The 24,598-nt window shown below is 37.1% G+C and overlaps 2 protein-coding genes across 2 annotated transcripts; both read right to left on the bottom strand.

Annotated features, from left to right (window-relative positions):
* Positions 1-4,732: 4,732 nt before the first annotated feature.
* Positions 4,733-7,320, bottom strand: LOC110918343 (ATP synthase delta chain, chloroplastic). The gene has a single exon (XM_022162692.2). It carries the CDS (start codon positions 7,125-7,127, stop codon positions 6,372-6,374), a length of 756 nt encoding a protein of 251 aa, XP_022018384.1. The 5' UTR covers positions 7,128-7,320; the 3' UTR covers positions 4,733-6,371.
* A 1,596-nt stretch (positions 7,321-8,916) lies between these two features.
* On the bottom strand, positions 8,917-13,418 carry LOC110918354 (transcription factor TGA4). Its single transcript, XM_022162697.2, has 9 exons — positions 13,265-13,418; positions 12,547-12,724; positions 10,570-10,641; positions 10,421-10,480; positions 10,226-10,303; positions 10,081-10,141; positions 9,726-9,997; positions 9,419-9,646; positions 8,917-9,257 (listed from the first exon to the last, which is right to left on the bottom strand). The coding sequence occupies exons 2-9, from the start codon at positions 12,706-12,708 to the stop codon at positions 9,102-9,104; spliced, it is 1,089 nt and encodes a 362-aa protein (XP_022018389.1). The 5' UTR covers positions 12,709-12,724; positions 13,265-13,418; the 3' UTR covers positions 8,917-9,101.
* Positions 13,419-24,598: the final 11,180 nt, after the last annotated feature.

The raw sequence follows: 24,598 nt of genomic DNA, 5'->3' as shown, positions 1-24,598 counted from the left end.
TTTATGTTGTTATGTGTTAGTTATATTATTTGTGTAACTATTGTTTAAAACTATCGCATCGCTTACTTGCAACTCGCTTAAACGCAACGCGACGCTCAACGCACGAAACAGAAGTTGGAAAACTAACCCACACGCACCATCCGACCGAATGACCATTCGATCGAATGGACATCCGACCGGATGACCATCCGATTGAACAGCCGTCCGACACGCACAACTCCACACCGCCTTTCACCTCTTCACCTATAAATACCTCACCTGTCATATCAACTGTTCATTGATGTGAGAGCTCCCTTCGACCAGTGCACTCCCAAGCTCTTTTCTCTCGATTCCTCATGATTCTTGTAAGTTTTCACCCTAAATCTTGTGCTTTCACAATCAGCACACACTTTCTCATCAATTTCACCAACAAATCTTGCATTTCCACTGTGAAATCATCATGATTTGGGCTGTTCTAGGGTGATGTAATCATGGAGTTCTTATGAACATTGAAGTGTGACCGCATCTCATCAAGAATGGTTCGGATCTGATGGATTTCTACACGTTTTACACTGATTTCAACTAAATCTAAACATTTCACAACAGTTTCAAACTTTTCTTCAACAATCTTTCACTTTTTACTCAAAACCTTTAGAATCTGGACTCATTCAGGTTCTCTACTCATTCTCTAGTGGAGAACCGATCTGAGAATGGATTTCTATCAAAGAGACGACCGATCCACGGGTTGAATATGAAATTCCGTCAAGAACAGCTGGTTTTGATCGAACGGGGAGATTCCCATCCGTTCGGACGAGTTGGACTTGATGTGATTTCCATTGTTTAACACGCCGTCATACCGTCCCCGTCAAACCGCAAACTTTCTAAACTTAACTGATTCTACAAGTTTTCAAACAAACTGGTCACTCAAACGAATAGCCGTCCGATCGGATGACTATCCGATCGAACGACTATTCGACCAGGTGACTTGATTTTATAAGTTAAACACTTAAAGTTTTGTAAAATTTTCAAAGATCACCAGTTTCAATCGAACAGCCATGCAATCGAACGACCATCCGTCCGGATGACCATCCGATCGAATGACTTTACTTATACTACAACGAAAACTTCAAAAGTTTAACATTTTATAAACACACCTTCCTCAGTCGAATGACCATCCGACCGAACGATCCTCCGTCCGGAGGACCATTTGTCCGGATGGCCATCCGATTGGACCACCATTCGCTCACTCATCACACCGGCACGCTGTTTTACGCACTGTTCAACGCTTATACTGTCGTACTGTGACCAGGCTAACTCTCCAGCGCTCCCTTCAATCCAAGCTTGTGTTTATTTACTAAACACGAACTGTGAGTATACTCGATCCCTTTTTGCTTAACGCACTTTTGGGTGTTACATACGTTACCTATATCAAATCACATCGACACACAACGCAAACACTTTTTATACGCTAACCGCTCTGCATGTTATACGTGTTATTCGATGAATGCTTGTATGTTATGTTTACACAGTGTTTGTTGCCTGACACCTTAGCAACGATAGTACTATAGTTTGGATTCAGCACCTGTCGTGGACATGGGTTGTTAAGGGTATTTCTCTACATGTCATAGTGGTGATATGTGTTGCGCATTCTACAACCCGCAGTCATGTCTGTGCATATTTCATTGTCGATAGTTTACATGCTTCACATTTCTACATGTTACATGCTGGTTATGCGTAAATCAGTTTCACTACTATATGCTATTAAACTTGTATGCTCACCCTTACACTATGTGTATTGACCTATTTTAACGTATATGACAGGTGTTTAGGATGCTTGCTTGCTGTGATGAAATCACGTTTAGGTGGTCTAGAAACCGATGAACAATTTATGAGTTGTCGGAACAGTTTGCTTGTTTTTGAGACGATTATCTGTAATAATTATTTTTACTTTATCTATTAGTAGTATGGGATATTAACGTTAAGGATTTGGTAACTTAATAGTTGTTGTGGATTCTCTTGAACAATCTGTTTCGCTCAGTGCCACGCCCCAGTGATTCCGCCATCGGTTGGGGTGTGACAGCTTTAACCAACTTTCCAGTAGCTGAAAGTAGAGTTGACCAGGATGAAGCCCGTCCTCCCCTCTCATGGCCGTTATATATTTATCAAAGTCTATCTCATTGGCGTTGCGTATAAATGAACTACATCGGGTTGAAGCAAAAAAAGGAGAGTAGGAAGATCCGCATCATCTCATGGCTACGTGAGGGGAGGTGAGGGCGGCGGCGGCGTAAGTGGAGGTGAGGGTGGTGGCGGCAGAAGTGGAGGGGAAATAGAAAAAGGGGATTTTCATCTAGAGAAAGAGATGTACATGGCGGCTAAGAATGGTTTAGGGTTTATTCAACTTTTGATTTTGATGATTTTGTAAAACAGGCCTCTATAGTTTAGTGGTTGATTCAATATGAAGCTTAAACTTTTTATCTCACATATCACCTTGCCACGTCAGCATGCCACATTGGATAAATTGGCCACGTCAGCAAAAAACACTAACTGGGTTAGTGCCTAGTTAACGATAGGGTGACATAACACACGAAGTGTTAAGTTGAGAGTGGTGGGAGCCAAAGTGAAAGTTGGGAGTGTCAGCGACCAAAGTCGATTAGCTTGGGGTGATAAAATCCATTTCCCGTATTTATTAAAGAGTTAAATGTCATTTTAATACTTGTGATTTGCGCCATTTTTCTAGTTTAGTCTAAATGTTTCATTTTTCGTCTTTGGGTCCAAAAAGGTTTCACCGTTGCCATTTTAGTCCACTGGGTTAACTTCATCCATTTTTTATGTTAACGAGAAGGTAATTCGGTCATTTTATATGTAATTATGTTAACTAGAAGGGCAATTCGGCCATATAAAATGACCGAATTGCCCCTCTCGTCAACAGAAAAAATGGATGAAGTTAACCCAGTGGACTAAAATGGGTGTAACATTTTTGGACCCACATGCGAAAAATGAAACATTTGGACTAAACCGACAAAATGACCCAAACCACAGGGACTAAAATGGCATTTAACTCTTTATTAAATATACAAGATTAGAAACCAGAATATAGTTAAATAAATATAATTTTATATACTAAATAATAAAACAATATATATTTAAAAACTTCGCTTATTACAAGGGTTGAATAAATGTAATTATATATATTAGATAATAAAAAGTTATATCTTTAAGAATCTTGTGTATTGTATGGGTTTAATAAATATAATTTTATATACCAAAAAAAATGTTATATATTTAAAAATCCTAACATGGGTTGAATAAATGTTATTTTGTATACTAAATAATAAAAAAAGTATATCTTTATGTATTTTATGAGTTGAATAAAATTTTGTATACCTAAAAATAAAAAAAAACTTATATCTTTAAACTTGTGTATTACATAGGGTGAATAAATGTAATTTTGTATCGTAAATAATAAATTAAACTTACATATTTATATATTTAAAAAACCACGTGTATTACGCGTGTTGAATAAATCTAATTTTATATACTAAATAATAATAAAAGTTATATTTTAAAAATACTAACGGATATACTCGTACGCGATGGATAGGATGATTGCGGAGGTGGTTCTAGAAAAGAAGATACGTTATTTAAGAAGTAAATCAGCAGCCTTTCAGTGATAAAATGTTAGTACTAGTTCCAAGAATTTGATTTATAAATTATGTAATAAAATCGATTTAATATTTTTTAATAATGAAAATAAAAATAAATAATATATTAATACAAAGGTTGGTTTTCGTGATAAATAATTTTTTTTATTTAAAAATATTTTAAATTAATAATTTAAATTTGAGGATAATATTTCACAAAAAAAAAAAAAAATAGAGGGATTCTATTCGAAATTCAATGTAGAATAAGACTTAATATTAGTTTATTATTTATTTGTTTATTTAATATAGAATAAGTAGAAAAAAGGGATGAGAAAATAAAAACGTAGATGTCTTCAATTGATGATATGTGTTATATATTGATATTTTTGATTATATAGAATAGATATAGATTTAGTTATCTTATTTATATGTATTTATGTGTCACATATTGATTTTTTTAATTCTATATTATAGATTTAGTTATCTTATTTATACGTATTTATAATTATATATTATATACCTTCTATATAACAAAATATCATATTTAGTTGATTTATCCTAATTTTATATATTATAAACTACTTACTTTATGCAGATTTAAATTAAAGACATCCTATTTAAGACACATTCTTATATTTAGCTGTTTATGCTCAGATTATGTCAAATCGATACTTCGGGTCTTAGATAAAAAATTACATAAAATTAAGAGTACGATGTTAATGGATCAGCTATGGCGTCTCATTATAAAATCATATTAAGGTTGCATAGTGTGGGTGCTAAAGCCACTCCACCTCAACAATTTTTCACTCAAAAGTGCCCTCCACACCATTACTTGAGCGCTATTGAGGGGGCGCTATTGTGGCCTCGCGATTGCAATAGCGGTTAATCCCGGAAGTTTTTTTGTGGCCCCTATAGTATATGACTATTGACGAATGGCTATAATCTTAAAAGAGCATTTAAAAAAATACTACTACATATAAATACACAAAAATTCAATATATTCAACCCACTCTCTCAAATACACTCTCACAAACCCTCTAAAAAATACCACGTTGAGATGCCTCGGGTATGGGCTCGGGTTGTGTCTCCAGCACCGTTTCAATGTCGGGCTCGGTTTCTTCTTGAGACGCATGCGAACCGCCCATGAATGCAAAGCTGTGTGGACCGTGAAAAAATTGCGGAGACATGCTTAATACTTGCGCGTACGCCATCATACTTGGGTCCATCTCTTGGAAATTGAAGGACGGTTGCGGTTGAGTAGTGTTCGGGCGATATGAAGTTTGGTTGCCAGGTCTAGACAGAACACCGAAAGGGGGTCGGAAGGGATTCATGATATAAATATTTTATAAAATATAAAGAAGTATTGAAGAGAAGAGGGTAGAGTTTATAAAAAATGGAGTGGATAGTGGGGGTTTTTTATAGGTAAAAATTTGGAATAAAAATTAAAAAAAAAATATATATTTTTTCTTATTACCGTTGTTAAAACGGTCGAATCTCGAAAAGCGCAACAAATCCAGCGTTTCATTTAAAACCCTTGTGCATTTTTTTTTGAAAAAAAAAAGCCCAAAGGGGCGGAACCGGGGCGTGGACGGGGCCTTTTTTAAGGGAAAAACGCCAAAAAAACCTCGCTACTACGGGTGGTCTTAGACCTATTTTGAGCCAAAAGAAACCACAATCTTCTCCATTTTAATCGTCTTGTTAGTGAACTACTTGGCGTTTCTAGCTTTCCACTTGCACCAATATGCTATGATAATTATACCATGGACAACCTTCTTATACGAATGACTTACCCTTAGAGACTTGTAAATGTCCGATAAATCTTTGAAAGAGAAGGCGAAGATTTGGGGGATGCCACACCAACCACTAATATGATTCCAAATAATCGTAAAAACAAGACAAGAGGTTAATCCCCATCCATGAGATAGTCCCAACTATATAAGTTGTATTGTTTTCACATATGATTGCCAAGTCTTTCTTAATGCCAGAGAAAGCAGCAGAAAGGCCATTGCAGACAATCAAGCAACAAACAATCAATCATTTTGGGAATTTCTGTTCTGGAGGAACCGGTTAAAGGATTTAAGCTCTTGAGTGCCAAATTGCCAATCAAAACTCAAAACACATGAAGCGGAGCAATTCTTCACAACTGACAAGACATCTCAGCATCTTGAACGTCTCATCACGGTGGCAACGTGTGTCCCTCTATTCAAAAGATGGAGGTTCGAATCATATATAGGTGGTTAATAGACGTAGTTTCGGATTAGTAAGACCATGTGTAGTGGTAAAGAAACACCCTTGGGCATTTTTGCCATGTGGTGGTCCAGTCAGCAATGAGGCATTATGTGGCGTTTTTCTAAAATGGGTGTAGTGGGATTTGGGCATTGTGGTGCATTATGTTAAAAGAGGTGTAAAAAATTAAATAAATAAAAAAACCATAAAAAAAGGTATTGGACAAATAAAAAGAAGGATACATGTGATTGGCCAACAAAATCTTCATCCGTCGTTTAATTTTGCACGCCCCAACCCTTGTTTTGAAGAAACACGCCTCGGGGCGGTGCGAGGACGTTTTGGGGAGTTTTTGAGGCAATCCACGCCCAAATACTGCTCCACTACGAGTAGTCTAACCGTAAAAGCATCTTAAACCCTTTACTGATGCAATGAACACCACCAAAAACAAGTTTCAGACCAGTAACATCTCAATTCCCATTAATCTCACAAAAAAATACACCTCCTTCCAATGAAAACCACAATCAATCATGATACAGGAATCACAATATCTCCAATCTCAAACTCAGCAGCAATATCATCCAACTGCTTCTTCACACTCATATCAATCAACTTGGACAAACCATTCCCATACCTAATCGTAAACCCAGCCACCAACGACTCATCGATCGCCGTTTTAATCCTAACATTCCTGGCACCAGTAAGCCTCTGCACCTGCTTCGCGATCTGCGCCAAATGTTGCTTCTCCAACTTAACAACCGACGTCACGATCGCCATTTCAGTCTCCGTTAATCTATTGTAAACAATCTCAAACTCCTGCACAATCTCCTTAATCAAATTGACCCGTTTGCTTTCAATCAAGATGTTGAGGAAGTTGCACACGTGTAGTTGCAGGACTCCTGATGACGTAATATCGTCGATCAGTTCGCGTTTGTTCTCGAGGCTTACGATCGGGCTGATGAAGAAGTTTAGTACGGATTCGTCGGAGAAGAGTTTGTTGAGCTTCTCGAGGTCGGTTGCGGTTGCGTCTAGGGTTCCGTTTGAGTTTGCGAGGTCTGCGAGGGCTGTGGCGTATCTTCCGGCGGCGGAGTCGGTCATTTTAGCGCCGGAACAACTGCCGGAGCGGCGAGATCTGGTTTTGAGTTTGATTGTTAGGTTTGGGAGTTTTAGGCCGGAGAAGGAGAGGTTTGGTGGATTGGTGGAGTGTGTTTGAGGAGAACGAGAGTGAAATGTGGCTGGAGATTTTTGGAGAGTAGTGGTAGCAGCTACGACGGCGGCGGCCATGTTTACCGGCAAGGGTTTGTTATGGTGGTGGACGGTGCAGATTGAAAAGAAGAGAGTGATCAACGGATGAAAATGAGGTTTAAAATGTTCGTGAAGGACGATAAAGATGAGGCTATGACCAGGACCAGGACCAGGACCAGGAGAAGATAATTACTTTTGACCTAGGGGCCACGGGTGTATGGTAACATTCAGGGTGTTAAGCGTGAAATGGCATATTAATTAAGATTGCAAACCATTACTTTGTTGTGTTAAGGGTCATTGAATGATTTTATGTTAACATATTAACCAATGTTAAGAGACTAAATTAATTATTTTTTTAATTTTTTAAATAAAAAACCATTAAAAAATAGGGTTAGATAAAGTTAAAAGAATTAACTTTAAGAAAAAAGTTAAAAGAATTAAACCATTTCCTTTTAAGTGAGGTAAAAATAAAATAAGAAGAAAGATTGATATGACAATTAAGTGAAGTTAAGATGAGTTAAAGTATAAACAAAGACATGAGATGAACATACATTTTTTAAGTTTAAAATTTTCACTAAGATAAAATAACTTTTATGTTTAGAATAGTTTAATTGCTTTTCACTCAGATAACATACATTTTTTAAGTTTAAAATAGTTTTTTCTATACATATTTATTTTTTCAAGTGACTTTAGCTGTAAAAAAAATTGTAAGTGTGAGTTTACATCAGGTGTAAATTAAGTGGTATCTACGGGCAGGGGTTGGGAGGTTTGAACTCGGTTGGTTTGGGTTAGCCAATCGCCCATCCTTCTGAGCAACAATGATATGTAGGGCTATAAACGAACCGAACGAATACGAACAAGGCCTTGTTCGTGTTCGTTCGCTAAGGAAATAAATGTGTTCACGAACGGTTCACGAACACTTGCCGAACGAGATTTTATGTTCGTGTTCGTTCATTAAGGAAATGAGCGTGTTCGCGAACAGTTCACAAACACAAATGAACACAGATAAATTTGGCGAACGCGACAAAGGATAAAGATAGATGGCCAGAGAGTAGCACTCGAACTTGAATCTCTTATTGTGGAATGGAGGTCGATTGTATTCGCGATGTAAATAATGAGAAATGAAAGGGAAATAATGCATAAACATGGTGAAAGTGGGTTTCCTAGTTTAATTATTAGGGTAATAAAATAAGTAAAAGTTTTATAATATAAAAAGTACAAATAAAATATAAGAAAGTACAAAGATCTTCAATTAAAACACAAACATACGAACATAAACGAACACAAATCAACGAATGTTCACGAACACCTTACCGAACGTTCACGAACACAATCGAACGAATGAGACCCCTGTTCATGTTCGTTCATTTAACTAATCGAACGAAATTGCTTGTTCATGTTCGTTCGTTTATTAAACGAACGAACATAAACGAACTTCCCGCCGAACGGTTCACGAACGGTTCGCTGAACGTTTAGTTCGTTTACAGCCCTAATGATATGGTCGTGGTTTTAAAACTGATAAAATTTTACTAAGGTAGCATTTATACACATAATTGATAGCCTAAAGGTTTTGAACTTAACTTTACAGTACACTTGTGATAATATGATAATCAAGTTTTAATAACACAAGAGCAAAGTGGTAAATTAGCAAGTAAAAGTGAATTATTATTATTATTATTATTATTATTATTATTATTATTATTATTATTATTATTATTATTATTATTATTATTATTATTATTATTATTATTATTATTATTATTATTATTATTATTATTATTATTATTATTATTATTATCTAAAAGAAGTTATAAAGTTGTGGTTATTATTTACTATGATCGACAACCACTCTCATATAGATCGAATTTATATTTACATATTTAGGCAAACATAATAACTTCTATGCTTTGGACATTATAGATCAGTAGTGTTACATATCTCTCATAGATTCACATGACCAAGAAGAATTTGGTTGTGGTTGTAACTTTTAGGCTCACATATGTGAACTTAGTTCTAACTTATGGGTTCACGAAATCGAGCCGACCAAAGTGAATTTAGTGCCCGAAGACGTTGAAAGTACTCTCCTAATGCGAGCAACCCTCTTGCAGCTTGATGTGGGGTTAAGATTCGAGACATCTGTTGCAACACTTGTTGTCGTAGGTGATCTGCCTGTAAGTTTATTTTAATGTGAGATGGTGAAAAAGGCTATATTGTAACTAAAACTATGTAGCTTTATACCAAATTTTGTAAAATATACTAGATGCATCGTTATCACACGTTCGTTACAAATGAAAGTTGTAACGTTAGATCATTTAGAAGTATTCATTTACCTGATTCAAGAAATTTTCTATTCCTTCAAGTCTTTCCATTGCCAAGGTCATTTGTGACTTATAACTTCCAACTCCGGTTATGTCAATAGTGATGCCTTGAGCGAGAGTTTGTTGAAGCTTTTCCATTCCTATACTGAGTGCATCCTCGGCTTGTCGACAAGAGTGTTTCAGAGTTGAAACGCTCACAAGTTGTGCATCCGTTAATGGCTCAAGTTGTGGCATTAGCATCTACCCATGAAAAGGAATAAAAACATTATGTTATATGACCATTATACCCCTTTTAAAGTGTTCCATAGTCAATACTTACATATAGAAGCTCTGATGGCCTTGGTCCTCCAAGCCACTGGAAGAACCTTTCAATAGGTGATCTCCACATCCCATTCATCAAATAGAACACATCGGCTTTCGCAACGTTAACTTTCAGTTGGAAAAGTTCATAGTAGTGGTTCAAGCCACTATCGACAAACATCCTAAGCTCAAGTTCGCTTACTTGACTTTGCAACACCTCCTTAAGTTCATTGTCCTTCTTTCGTTGTGTGGCAACCCACAAATCATATGCCATCTCAAAGGCAACGATACCTACAAATAAGTAGTAGTCTAGATCAACAATTTTTATTCGTAATAAACATTTATGGTAATGTATAACATTATATTGAACTTACCGGAGTTGACATTAGTAGATAATACACCATTGCTTGTGTTAAGTAAACCATTGTACACACGCTACAATCAATCAACAACCATCGTACAAAATTTGATTAAGATACAGTTGAAAATGTTTCATAAGTGAAACTTTGCGCGGTTTACCTGTTGTCTTGCTCTCTCAAGTTCCTGCTCCAATTGTGCCAACTTCAAACGACCTGTTTCCAATTGTTGAACATATGCCTACAATGTGAAATGTAGAATGATATATTTGTGCACACAAATGATAGTAGAGAGGATCTCCTCTCACATATGTATGTTTGTTGAGGTGGAAGATCTAAACAAATGTTATTGGCGTACCTTTTTTCTCAAACGACTCTTACGCGCAGCTTCTCGGTTTTGTGCTAATCTTCTTTGCAACTATATGTAGACAGGTGAATATACACAAAAGTAGGTTAATTACACTTATGCATATAAGATCAACAAAATCTAATGAAGGAATGTATCACCTTATCAGACATGGTTTTTGCTTCTTGATTGTCCACTGAAGGTCCTAATGATTCTTGAGAATTGTATTCCGTCTGGTAAGTCCAAAAATTTATATGTTAGAGAGTAAATATTGCATAAAACACTATCTATGTTACAAGAAATATATACATATATTGTATGAGATCTCACACCAAATGAATAATGCTTAAATATTTTATTAGTAGATAAGTCCTCTATATGTGTGTGTATATGTATATGTATGTCGAGTGCCCCCTTGAGTTGCTCATGGAAACATATAGTTATGTCATGGTGTAAGGTGTTTGTTATTCGACTGCGTCGGTTAAGGGCCAAAATGGACGTATTTCTATTTTTGAATTTAATTTTCATAATGATCTTTTAGCCAAAAATTGCCTCTCCAGTATATCCTTTAGAATTTAAGTTAATAATCTCTAACAAAATTACCAATATAAATACTTGGTTCGCCTCATTTTCATTTAAACTTTTAGAATATAATTTTTTTATTTTTATTTTTAATATAATTTTCACATTTATATTTATTTATTTATATTTATATTTATATTTATATTTATATTTATATTTATATATACTACAAAACCAATGTGGGGGAATAGTGTCACACTGCTGCCTGACACTCCCCCATTGGTCCGGATATATATTACGATATTACCCTCCAGTTTAAAATTACGAATTTGTTCCGTATTCAAAGTTACGATTTTGCCCCTTGTAAAAAATTACAATACTGTCATCGCTTTAGTTTTTAGCAAATTACAATTTTACCCTAATCCAAAATTACCATTTTACCCCTAGTTAAAAGTTACAGTATTGCTATCGTTTTAGTTTTTTTTAAAAGGTGTGTGGGGGGATAGTGTCAGGCTATTGTCTGGCACTCCCCCTTTGGCCCGAGTATGATACGATTTTACCCCGAGTTAAAAATTACGAATTTGGCCGTTAAAAATTATAGTATTGCTATTGCTTTAGCTTTTGACAAATTACGATTTTACCCCAGCCAAAAATTACAATTTTACTCCCAGTTCAAAATTACAGTATTGCCATCGTTTTAGTTTTTTTTTAGCAAAACTATAGAAGTGTTTTGTTTAATTGGTTGACTTGATTTTTTTACGTGTCAAACAGCTGGCTAACACTCACTCATTAGTCATGACAAATTAAAGTTTTACCCCGAGCTCAAAATTACGGTCTTGCCATCATTTTAGTTTTTTTTTCTAACAAAACTATGATTGTATTTTTTTAATTGGTTGAGAAATATTCGGCCTACCGCCTGTAACCGGTGAGAATACATATATAACTTTTGTCAAATTGTTTGTATGTTATTGGGCCACCGGCCACATGCATACATAAACAAGCATATAAGTTGATCCAATCCACAATAGAATACGAACCCATGTTCGCCTGTTTAACAGGCCTTATGTGGTTGTGGTCCTGTGGACATGCCTTTTTTCGCGGGGATTTTTTATATACACTCACGTTAAATCTGATAATATTATATATAATTTTTTTAAGGATTATGTATATAGAAACAAATTTTAGTATAATAACTAACACATATAACTATTACTTTAACTTTAGTGTTAAAAAGGCAGATCATTTGTAAATGAATATACACACACTTTAGTACTATATATCTAAATGAAATAAAGTATATGAGCTATATGACAAGTTGATTCACAAATAGATCTCTGGACAAATGGACGTGTCTTTTTTTAAATATATTTATTATATAAAATACTACATATATAGCAAGATGAAGGATCCACTGCACTTGTCATGAATGATATATCTTACCTTTGTTATCTTGATTTGTGTCTTTTTTGTTACATCTTACCTTTGTTATCTTGATTTGTGTCTTTTTTGATATATCTTACATTTGTTATCTTGATTTGTGTCTTTTTTAAATATAAGTTATCACATAAAATTCTACAAGTGAAGCAAGATGAAGGATCATGAATGATAAATCTTACCTTGTTAGTTTGCCTTGTATCAGTTACTTGGGTGATCGAAGAAGGACCCGTGTTGGGGCTAATATCGCATCCGAAAGCGTCATCCCACATGTTAATATGGTGGAGTGGATCGTACATGCCCATCCTTCTAGAAGTCACAAATTGTGTTGACGTAGATGCCATTTAGACTCACTTAAACCTGTTAAGCATGTCAATTCATGAGTCTCAAAACAAACATAGAAAACAAACACTTCATCCCATTTATATCATTTGACTATTAAAGTTCAAACCTTGTTTTCTTCAAAGTCCAAATTATAATCTATTTTTAACCTTTTATGTTTAACTTTTTTCTGCATAATAAATTAAAAGCAATTTTTTCTCCGTTGAAGGAAAACGATATTTTGTTAGTTTGAAGTTTAAATGATTACTTGCTTGACTGTAAAAGTCAAAAAGTTAAAGTCTAGCGCCCATTAAGAAGAACATAGTGATCATATAGAACTCAAAACCCTAATACACACACAAACACACTCAGTTTACACCCACATAGAGAAGAATATACATCATGAGTGTAAACACACGATATATCAAAGAAGATAACACACAGTTCAAAACCCTATGAAAACTATACAGAAAACACACGTAGGTTGTAACAAGTCAGCAGAAACCTTATATATATATATACACACACAGAGAGAGAGAGAGAGAGAGAGAGAGAGAGAGAGGGGGAGAGAAGGCTAACCTGTTCATGAACAGCTGAATGGTTAAGAGAGATGTTCAAAAACCAAAAAGATGCAATTTTTTGAGGGTTTTATAAACAAGAAATTTAACCCATTAAAGTGGAGATATATGATTAAAGCTTGTTTGGGTAAAAGGTATCAAATCATATGATTTTTGGAGAAAAAGGAAGACCATCATGGGTTTAAAAGCAAGAGAAATACCAATTGGCCAAGAAACAGACAACCTAAATGAATTGACAAATTAAGCACTCAACTTATAATCAAAATAATTGTGTTTACATTGTGATAAATTAAAGTTTAAGGATTGTGGAATGAAAAAAATACAAACCAATTAACATCATGTTACAATTATAATATTACGATAGCTTTACATATATCAAAGAGTTAAGTGCGATTTACGTTCTTGTGGTTTGTTTACTTTCGCTATTTTAGGTCAAATTTTAAAATTGCACCATTTTCCTCCCGGACGTTCTAGAAACGTGCCATTTCAGTCCAAAAAGTTAACCCCCGTTAACAAAAGTTAAATCAGATAGGGGGTAAAATTGTCATTCTATATTTTTATTTTAGAGTAAGTTACAAGTTTTGTCCTTTATGTTTGTACCAAATTGCAGACAGTGTCCTTTGCCTTTAAATTTGACGAGTTTTGTTCTTAACGTTTCAAATCCTTCACGTTATGTCCTTTAGTCTTAACTCAGTCAGATTTTTTTTGTTAAATATGGTCATGTGCCTTGCACATGAGGGTATTCTTGTCATTTTACTCTACAGGGACTATTGAGTAAATAACTTATATCAAGGGACTAAATGTGTAAAAAGAAAAGGAAGAGACACATACGGGACCACCTGAACCCTAGCGCAAGCAATCCTCTTCTTGCTTCGAATCACTCTGTTAAATTCTTTCCTTGTTCACTCATGAAATGGGAGATGAACATGGAGATTGAAGAGGTGGAGGCCGTTCTCGAGAAGATTTGGGACTTACACGACAAGCTTAGTGACACTATCCACCACTTTATCCATTCCGTCAAGTCCCTACGCACTTCCATCGAAGTATTCGGACCCAACAAGAAACTCTCCGATGCTGACTTCAAAGGTGGCTTTGTTTACGTCAAAGGCTTCCCCATTGAAGAGGACGACGACTCCGCTATTCACGAGGCCAAGAGTTTGAATTCCATTCGGACCTCTCTCGAGTACCTGGAGGACCAGTTGGAGTTCTTTCATGCGAGTTTTTGCTTCAATTTTACCATAAAATGTGTTGGACCGAACCCTAATTTCATTGTTTGCTTCAGATTTTGCTCATAAGGCTTTGACCTAGTTAGCATGGTTATTTGAACTGAAATTGAAGCGATGAAGGAGATTCTAAATTACAAGCCACCAATGAAGCTTAATTAGGATAAATAGTGTCTTTCTCTTAGACTGTTAGGCTCTGAACTGGCTTTTAGTCATTTTAAGTTATATTTGCTAAGATACAGGGTCACTTGACTTGTTAGGGTGCTTGTTTCTGTTATTGTTGACGGTGGTGGAGATTGGTGGCAGGTGAGTGTGGTTGGTTGTGGCGGTGGCTAGTTGAAGAAGGACATACACAGAGAGAGAGAGAGAGAGAGAGAGAGAGGTTTAATCTTTTTACACATTTAGTCCTTGATATGAACTATTTACTCAATAGTCCATAGAGAGTAAAATGACAAGAATGCCCTCATGTGCAAGTCACATGACCATATTTAACAAACAAATCTGACTCAGTTAGGGCTAAAGGACGTAACGTGCAGCATTTTGAAACGCTAAGGACAAAACTCGTCAAATTTAAAGGCAAAGGACACCGTCTGCAATTTGGTACAAACAGAAAGGACAAAACTTGTAATTTACTCTTTATTTTATTTTTTTATTTTCTTTATCACTTTTTGAAATAATAAACCTCCATCTCCCTCTACCTTTCTCTGCAACTCCCTCTCTTCACCACCACCTCCATTCGATCACCACCGGTCCACCACCAATCTCCTACGCCTTCCGACTTCATCACCACCCGACAACCACCAACCACCGGTAAACAACTCCACCATCTTGCCACCTCCGCGTACCGCCACCCTCCACCACATTATCATCCTTAACATCATCATAACCATCACCGTTCTGAATCATGAGAATCTATAACCGGTAATGTTGTCGGTGTTAGTTATGCATAACCACCATCCACAACCATAACACAGACGATTGGACGATTGGTTTGTGGTAAGTGGTTTAGATAACGAGACAAGTGTAATATGATAAAAGCATGGTGGATACGCAGCTGGTAGTTCCTATATATAAGTGCTTCTATCGTATTACACATCGTGGCGGTATCCAAATCACTTGGACAAATGTTTTTGAACGATGTCACGTCACGATTTTCACTTAAAGATATAAACCATAAAAAGTTTTCTTTTAAATCAATTTACTACTCGGTTTTACAAAAGAAATTTTTTAGTCAAGATTCATGGCTACAAGGTTTTCACAAACTTAAACCAACATGTTTTAGTTGGTTAATTATATTGCAATATCAAACACTTTTGATACAAGGTTTTCACTTATCGACTCTAGTAGTCGTACGAGGTATTGCAATATGTATCACAACCATGAATTTGACACACTCACAAAACCTATGTACTCGCCAGCTTTTTATGCTAACTCTCTTTTCACATATGTTTCAGGAGCCGTTGTTTGATGATTATGATGCATGCTTCACGTAGGATTGGACGCAGGCCTTAGTAACTTTAAAATATGAAAGACAATTTTAGTGTTTATTTGTTTATATTTCCAAGACAATGTAACATATTAATTCAATAAAATGAAACTTCAAATACCATGTTGTGGAACAATAGTTCTGTGACATGACTCCTCGACGTTTCCGCCACGATTTGTTGTTTTACGTGGTCGGGGTGTTACAGAAAGATTGGTATCAGAGCCATGGTTATAGGGAATTAGGTTATTAGTAATACTTGGACCTAGACTATAACCTTTTAGGACCCTAAAACAAGTTATCATGTGTTTAGATCTTAAAACAATATTGTCACCTATCCTTAGGTGACTACCAAAACAAGTACACAACTTTCAAATCCGTTTTGAAAATCAATCATCTATTCTTAGATGATTTGTTTTAAGGCTTTAAGCCTTCAAAATTTTCAAAATCTCGTCAAAATTTGGGTCTTATTAACGTGAACATGTGCAATCTGGAAGGGTGGGTGCCTGTACCCTGAGTTTTCTGTCTAAGGCTAGAGTATTCGTACAAATCCGCATTATCGAACTAGTCACTCTTACTTGGGAACTCTTGGGGTGAGTGTCCACTTATAGGCTAAAGCATGTCTTTGCGATACATTATAAAGACCCATTTACTTTGATTAGTCACTGTGTGTCGTTTGTTTGTTTTAAGTAACGAACGAATGACCACCATCCTCATATTTCGTCGATATTTTTAACATCTCTTTTGATTATCCAATGTCAATCTCACACATTTTCTCTCATGTTTCCTCCTCTTTTAGAATGCCTCCTCGACATGATGCAACTCAAGATGCCTATATGGCAGCCATGATCGCTCAACAAATTGCTACTGTACTCCCGAACCTACTAACCCAGTTAAACCAAGCAAAAAGCAACAACAATTCACCCGTTTCGTGCAACTATAAACAATTCAATTCGGCTAAACCACTCAAGTTTACTGGGTCTGAAGGAGCTACTGGGGTCCTACAGTGGTTTGAGAGTCTCGAAAGCACATTTCGTCATGCCCGAATTAGCGAAAGGTTGAGTTTGCATCGAGTGTATTCCAGAAAAGAGCACTTACATGGTGGAATGGTGTAATGAGAGATAGGGGTGCCGATGTGGCAATGGCTCAAACATGGGAAGAGCTTCAAGCTCTAATGATGAAGGAATTCTACCCTTGTCATGAACAATGGGCACTGGAAAATGAATTCCACGATCTTAAGCAAGATAGTGGAGAGCATCATGCCTACACTGACCGATACGAAGAATTGAGCATGTTGTGTCCCACCATGGTCACCAGGTTGGATAAAGCAATCGAGAGGTACATTGATGGCTTTGATCCCGTTTAGGACATTGTTACTGGTGGCAACCCTACCACCGTTCGAAAGGTTATCGAATTGGCTGCTACCCTGACTAAGTCTCAGGTCATAAAAGGGAAACTGTTTTGCAAGGGCGATAAGAAACAAACAGCCAAGATCACTCAAGGGAAGACAAAGGAGAACAAAGCTGAGCCTTCCAAGAAGTCGAGGGAGCGCAAGGCTTCCCAGAACTTTGCGGATGTTGCTCCACCCAATCATAATGCACAAAACCAACAAGCACAACCTCCTGCGAGGAAACCCTATGTGTGTACTACACCGTTGTGCAACCGGTGCAATGGTCAACATCAAGCTTAGCTACCATGTCGTCAATGCACTTCGTGCAGAAAACTCGGCCACGTAGCCAATATTTATCAATCTGCTCCAAACCAAGCTGTTCAGAACCTCGTTCTACCTTAAGGAAACCTGCTAGACCCCCATTCCCTCCTGGTTCTTGCTACAACTATGACGAGATGGGTCACTTTAGAAACAACTGCCCAAAACTTGTGAACGCAAATGCAAATCCAGCTCGTGGACGCGCATTAAACATCAACGCCATCGAGGCTTGTGCTAACAACGAAGTTATTAACGGTACGTTCCTTGTTAACAATCATCCTGCTTCAATTCTTTTTGATTCGGGTGCCGATAGAAGCTTTGTATCACTAGCCTATGAACCTTTGCTTTCGATGCCTAGAACTAAACTAGGAAAGCCCTTAATGGTGGAAATAACTAGTGGTGAACCCCTTGTACTCGACTCTGCCATTCGTGATTGCCAATTAAACCTTGATAACCACCTTTTTCCCATTGACCTCACGCCAATGCAACTTGGATGTTTCGATATCATCATAAGAATGGATTGGTTAACAAAGCACCATGCTGAGGTGATCGGTTTCGACAAGGTTGTTTGTACACCTCTTTCGTCTGGTGAAGTCTTAGAGGTTCGTGGAGAGAAACCCTCTAGTGGCCTTAAACTCATGACACATACTCAAGCCTAAAAATACCTACGAAAGAATTATGTAGCCTTCTTGGCACATGTCGTAGAGGAGAAAGACAAGAATAAGAATATTCAAGATATCCCTATTGTTCGAGATTATCCTGACGTGTTTCCTGAAGAACTGCCTGGTTTGCCCCCAACACATCAAGTCGAGTTTCGTATTGATCTTGTACCTGGTGCCAACCCGATTGCTAAATCACCTTACCGTCTTGCACCGTCTAAGATGCAAGAGTTGTCGAAACAACTTCAGGAGTTATCTGACAAAGGATTCATCCGTTCAAGCTTTTCACCTTGGGGCGCTCCTGTTCTATTCGTGAAAAGAAGGATGTATCTTTTCGGATGTGTATCGATTATCATGAGCTCAACAAACTCACGATCAAGAATCGATATCCCCTACCATGCATTGATGATCTCTTCGATCAGTTACAAGGTGCAACTTGCTTCTCGAAGATTGACCTGCATTCTGGGTATCATCAGCTTCGTGTACTCGAAGAAGATATTCCCAAGACTGCATTCCGCACACGATATGGCCACTACGAGTTCACTATCATGGATTTTGGGTTGACGAATGCTCCAGTCGTCTTCATGGACTTAACTAATAGGGTTTGTAAACCTTATTTAGACAAGTTCATCATTGTTTTCATCGACGACATCCTTATTTATTCAAAGTCTTGAGCCGATCCCGAACAACAACTTCGTCTGACAATGGAACTCCTCAAGAAGGAACAACTCTTTGCCAAGTTCTCCAAGTGTGAATTTTGGCTTAAGGAAGTTCAGTTTTTGGGTCATATTGTCAACGAGCAAGGTATACATATGGATCCTTCCAAAATCACTGCGATTAAGGATTGGAATACACCCACAACTCACACAGAAGTTCGCTCATTCCTCGGTCTTGCTGGATATTATCATCGATTCATCACAAACTTCTCAAAGATCTCGGTTCCCCTCACTGCTTTGACTCAGAAGAATAAGCATTTTGAGTGGGGACCCAAATAAGAGGAAGCCTTTCAAACACTAAAACAAAAACTCTGTGATGATCCTGTTTTATCTTTACCCGATGGTAATGACGATTTTGTAGTCTATTGTGACGCATCAAATCTAGGCCTTGGTTGTGTTTTCATGCAACGAGATAAAGTCATAGCCTATGCATCAAGACAATTGAAAATCCACGAGAAGAACTACACGACTCATGATCTTGAGTTAGGTGTTGTAGTTTTCGCTCTTAAAATTTGGAGACACTACCTCTATGGTACAAAGTGTATGGTTTTCACGGACCACAAAAGTCTCCAAATTTAGAGACACTAAACATGAGACAACAACGCTGGGTGGAACTCTTGAACGACTACGACTGCGAAATTCGCTACCATCTTGGTAAGGAGAATGTCATAGCCGATGCACTTAGTCGTAAGGAACGTGTCAACCTTCATTGTGTTCGAGTTCAATTTGATATTCAGACACGTATCTTACAAGCGCAACGTACATGTGTAACACAAAGCTTGTTGGAAAATGAGTTGCCACAAAATCTCGAGCTTTAACTCGAAACAAAAGACACCGAATTGCTCTACTATATGAACCGATTATGGATTCCAATTCTAGAGAATCGTCGCACCTTTTTGATGGACGAGGCTCATAAAGCTCGTTATTGAATACATCCTGGTGCAGACAAAATGTACAAGGATCTTCGTACCCAGTATTGGGGGCCGGGTATGAAAAAGGACGTTACCTTATATCTGTCCAAATGCCTAACTTGTCTTAAATTCAAGGCTGAACATCAACGCCCATCTGGTTTGCTTGAATAACCAGAAATACTGGTATGGAAATAGGAGAACATTGCGATGGATATCATCACTAAACTACCGCACACATCAAGAGGTCATGATGCCATTTGGGTAGTCATTGATTGTCTAACAAAGTCAGCACACTTTTTGCCGATTCATGAGGATCTATCTGCTGACAAACTCGCTAAGGCCTACGTTGATGAGATTGTATCTCGTCATGGTGTTCCTTTGAACACCAGATCAGATCGTGATGCTCGATTCTCATCTCACTTTTGGAAGACCATGCAATCTGCCATGGGAACCAAACTCAATTTGAGCACAGCTTATCATCCTTAAACAGATGGACAATCTAAAAGAACAATTCAGACACCAGAGGATATGCTTAGAGCTTGTGTGATTGATTTTAGTGGTAGATGGGATTCACATCCACTGTTGATTGAATTCTCCTACAACATGTTGTTATCACGCCAGCATGAACATGGAGCCTTTCGAAGCTCTATACGGTCGAAAATGCCATTCACCTGTCTGCTGGAATGAGGTCGGTGAAGCTCACCTCACTGGACCTGAACTCATTCTGGAAACAACAGACAAAGTCAAGAAAATTCGCGATAACCTTCTGACAGCTAGAAGCCGTCAAAAGAGTTATGCGGACAACCGACGCAAGCCCTTGGAATTCCAAGTCGGAGATCTTGTCCTTCTCAAGGTAGCCCCTTGGAAAGGCGTGGTTAGATTTGGAAAGAAAAGAAAACTTGCACCATGATATGTTGGACCATTCAAGATTGTTGAGAGGATCAGAAAGGTGGCCTACCGACTTGAGCTACCTCCTGAACTTAGGAATATTCACCCAACATTCCACATGTCCAATTTGAAAAAGTGTTTAGCCTATACAAACCTCCACATCCCCATTGACGAAATTCACGTTGATGACACTATGCACTTTGTTAAGAAGCCTGTGGAGATATTAGACCGTGAAGTCAAGAAACTCAAGCACAAACAAATACCGATAGTTAAAGTTCACTGGTAATTCAAACGTGGCCCAAAATTTACTTGGGAACGAGCGGATCAAATGAAGGCGAAATACCGACATCTGTTTTCACAAGTTTCCTCTAATTAAATTTCTAGACGAAATTTTCTAAAGTAGGGGAGACTGTGACATTTGTGCCTTTTTAATCATTGTACAATTTCGTATTCAATGAAAACTTGTGTTTTATTTCCAGGATTGTATAAATGCATGTGACAATTTCACATTTTTAGTCCTTGTACAATTTCGAACTCTCAAAGCTTTTCTGGAAGTAATTCGTAAACTATTACACAAACATAATTAGTTTATCGCGATGTACACCCTGGAACAAGGACATAAGCTACACATACCCTAAATACCTTTTATACAACTTAGAAATAAGTTTTGAAGAGTTCGGTATGGCAAAAACATGCTTATTCGAGTCAAGGGACTATTTGCGACAAACTTCGAAAGTCTGCCAATTCTCGTATTTTTGAATACGAACCATGTACACACATCCAAAAAAATTTTTAATCATTAAAATCTTGTATTATATTTATAAGAATGCAAAAATATCAATCGTTGCGAAATTTCGGTCATTTTCGTGTTCGTTATAGCGTTTCACGTAATTAAGCGAAAAACGTAACCCTACAACCGAACGGACCGACATCCATGACATTTTCGGGCAAGATACAAGTTAAATATGCCTTAACACCTTTATAGAGCCTAAAAATAAGGTTAAAAGGTGCTAAAAGTGACAAAACACGACGAAACAAGTCTAGGGGCCAAACTTGCCAACTTTGGAAACTTCTGCCCCTGCCACCCATATACGGACCGCATGCTGGGACCCTCTACGGTCCTTAGAGAGTGCGCAGTAGCATCAATTTTGGTAGCCAACTGTTTTGGTATGCTTGGAGCCCAAGAACTCGAATTATCTTGGTTTCTACGTGTAAGTGACATGTGTCTAAGTCATCCCTGATGATTGCCACCTCCTTGGACACTTGGAATGATCTTAATCACTTCAAACTACTATAAATAGCAAGCTAAACTCACCAATTTCTTTGCTCGTTCATCTCTTCTTCTTCTACTGCTCAAAATTGGAGTTTGCTTCTCTTTAGAGGCCTCCTACTCAGTTTCTTATCTTCTTAGAACACAAGTAAGTGTTCTTCCTTAGTCTTGTTCCTTATTTTAGCTTGTTTTGAGCTAAAAGTCAAACATTTGACTTTCTGTTTGGCTTTTGATTCTAACCTTAATTGGTCAAGTCAAAGTTCAATTGAACTATGCAACGTGGTAATCACGAAGGTTATAATCGCTTGCGATTGCACCTTCTGATTACCACGTTTACTAGTCAAAGTGACGAGTCAAAATTTCGGTCAAAGATGCACATAATGTGCATTTTACGATGAAACTATTTTCGGGTACCAAAACACCAAGTTTTGATACCAAATCAGTTTTTATAACTTAGTTACACATGTTTTGACATGTCTAACTTATCAATTCAAGTTTAGTGCTTATTTAGGGTCGTAAGTCAAGCGGTCACCGCTTTGACATTCGAATCCGACCCGTTTGGTCGATCTTAGGATCCGACCAAACACATATTTGTGACCATAGTTGTATAGGGAATAACCTAGTGAGTTTATACCTTATGGTCACGTCGTTTGGTTAGTGTTATGATGAGTCGCTTCAATGTTCTTTAAAAATGACCAAAATGCCCTTTTTGCGCATAAAACCATTTTAAGCATATGTAACCTAATTTTTGACATATAAACTGTTGTTATAACATAATCAAACATGTTTTGGCATATAAGACTTATCATAGGTCATATTTAACCATCCGATCATATATTTACGCAAATGACCCGTTAAAGTTGTGTAAACTACTTTAACGAGTCATAACGGGTCAAAAGCACTTAGGATCACTTTCAAATCAGAATGTTGAGTTTGTTAAACTATATCATATGAGTTCCGACACTCATTTAGTTTATAAGACTTAATTCTATCTGATCCGCCGATTAAAGTCTCGACACGCTAACATAGTTATTGATCTAGGACACTTTGCAATCCTAAGTGAGTACATAGTTCCCCTATTTTCTGCTTTCAAATGTTTTGGGTGACTAATATGTGCCAAACTTCTTTTTGTGTTTTCAAAAAAAAAAAAAAAAAACAAAGTCGATGGTTTATGTAAAACAATTTGATTTTTAATAATGTGACAAACTTGTTGGTGCGTTATCCATGACACGAATGACATTCATTAGCTTTGGCCGAGCCGACCAATAGTATGTTATGGTACCATAGGACTGACAATCCCGTTACCAGACTGTCCACTAGATTTGGTGGATAGTTTGGGGAACGACAGAAACTGTTTATCTTAACAAACCCTTTGGTGGTTTGTTAGTCGATTTAAAGAGACCCTTTGGTGGTCTAGACGAGTCAACACAGGTTTCAATGTATTCATTAAAGAACGACAAAAATTTTTCACAATAAAAACACGGACGATTGGTTTATAACACAAACGAATGGTTTATAAAACGGACAAATGGTTTATAACACGGACGATTGGACGATTGGTTTATGTTAAGTGATTTAGATAACGAGACGGGTGTAATATGATAAAAATATGGTGGATACGCCACTGGTACTTCCTATATATAAGTGCTTCTATCGTATTACACATCGTAGGTTATCCAAATCACTTGGACAAATGTTTTTGAACGATGTCACGCAACGATTTTCACTTACAGATATAATCCATACAAAGTTTTCTTTTAAATCGATTTACTACTCAATTTTACAAAAGAAATTATGTAGTCAAGATTCATGGCTACAAGGTTTTCACAAACTTAAACAAACATGTTTTAGTTGGTTATTATATTTCAATATCAAACGTTTTCGATACAAGGTTTTCACTTATCGACTCTAGTAGTCGTACGAGGTATTGCAATATGTATCACAACCATGAATTTGACACACTCATAAAACCTATGTACTCGCCAGCTTTTTATGTTGACTCTCTTTTCACATATGTTTCAGGAGCCGTTGTTTGATGATTATGATGCATGCTTCACGTAGGATTGGACGCGGGCCTTAGTGACTTAAAAATATGAAAGACAATTGTAGTGTTTTTTTTTTCTATTTCCAAGAAAATGTAACATATTAATTTAATTAAACGAAACTTCAAATACCATGTGTTGTGAGACAATAGTTCTGTGATATGACTCCCTGTCGTTTCCGCCATGATTTGTTATTTTACGCGGTCGTTGTGTTACAAATTACACCATCTAATGAGTTATTAGGGGTCGCTTTCATGGTGATGTCAACAGAAGTTCACTTCTCCTATATATTGTTCTTTACCCTCAATGTAATAGTTAACACTTAGAGCCTAAAGGCATAAAACCTAAGTGAGAGAGTGAGCACCTAGTGAGCGGGAGTATGTAACGCTCCGCTTTTTCATAACCGTCCTAACTGTTAGTGCATTATCTGTCTAT

Source organism: Helianthus annuus, chromosome 2, assembly GCF_002127325.2.
Source record: "Helianthus annuus cultivar XRQ/B chromosome 2, HanXRQr2.0-SUNRISE, whole genome shotgun sequence".
Classification (NCBI taxonomy): Eukaryota; Viridiplantae; Streptophyta; class Magnoliopsida; order Asterales; family Asteraceae; genus Helianthus; species Helianthus annuus.
Note: the sequence above shows the minus strand (reverse complement) of the source record. Positions and strands in the feature narration are given on the sequence as shown.

Excerpts from the sequence above, each read along its gene's own strand:
- LOC110918343 (XM_022162692.2), bottom strand. The coding sequence starts at position 7,127 with ATGGCCGCCGCCGTCGTAGCTGCTACCACTACTCTCCAAAAATCTCCA.
- LOC110918354 (XM_022162697.2), bottom strand. The coding sequence starts at position 12,708 with ATGGCATCTACGTCAACACAATTTGTGACTTCTAGAAGGATGGGCATG. Across the intron at positions 10,642-12,546 it reads ATACAAGGCAAACTAACAAG|ACGGAATACAATTCTCAAGA; the intron begins GTAAGATTTATC and ends TGGACTTACCAG. Across the intron at positions 10,481-10,569 it reads CAAAAACCATGTCTGATAAG|TTGCAAAGAAGATTAGCACA; the intron begins GTGATACATTCC and ends GTCTACATATAG.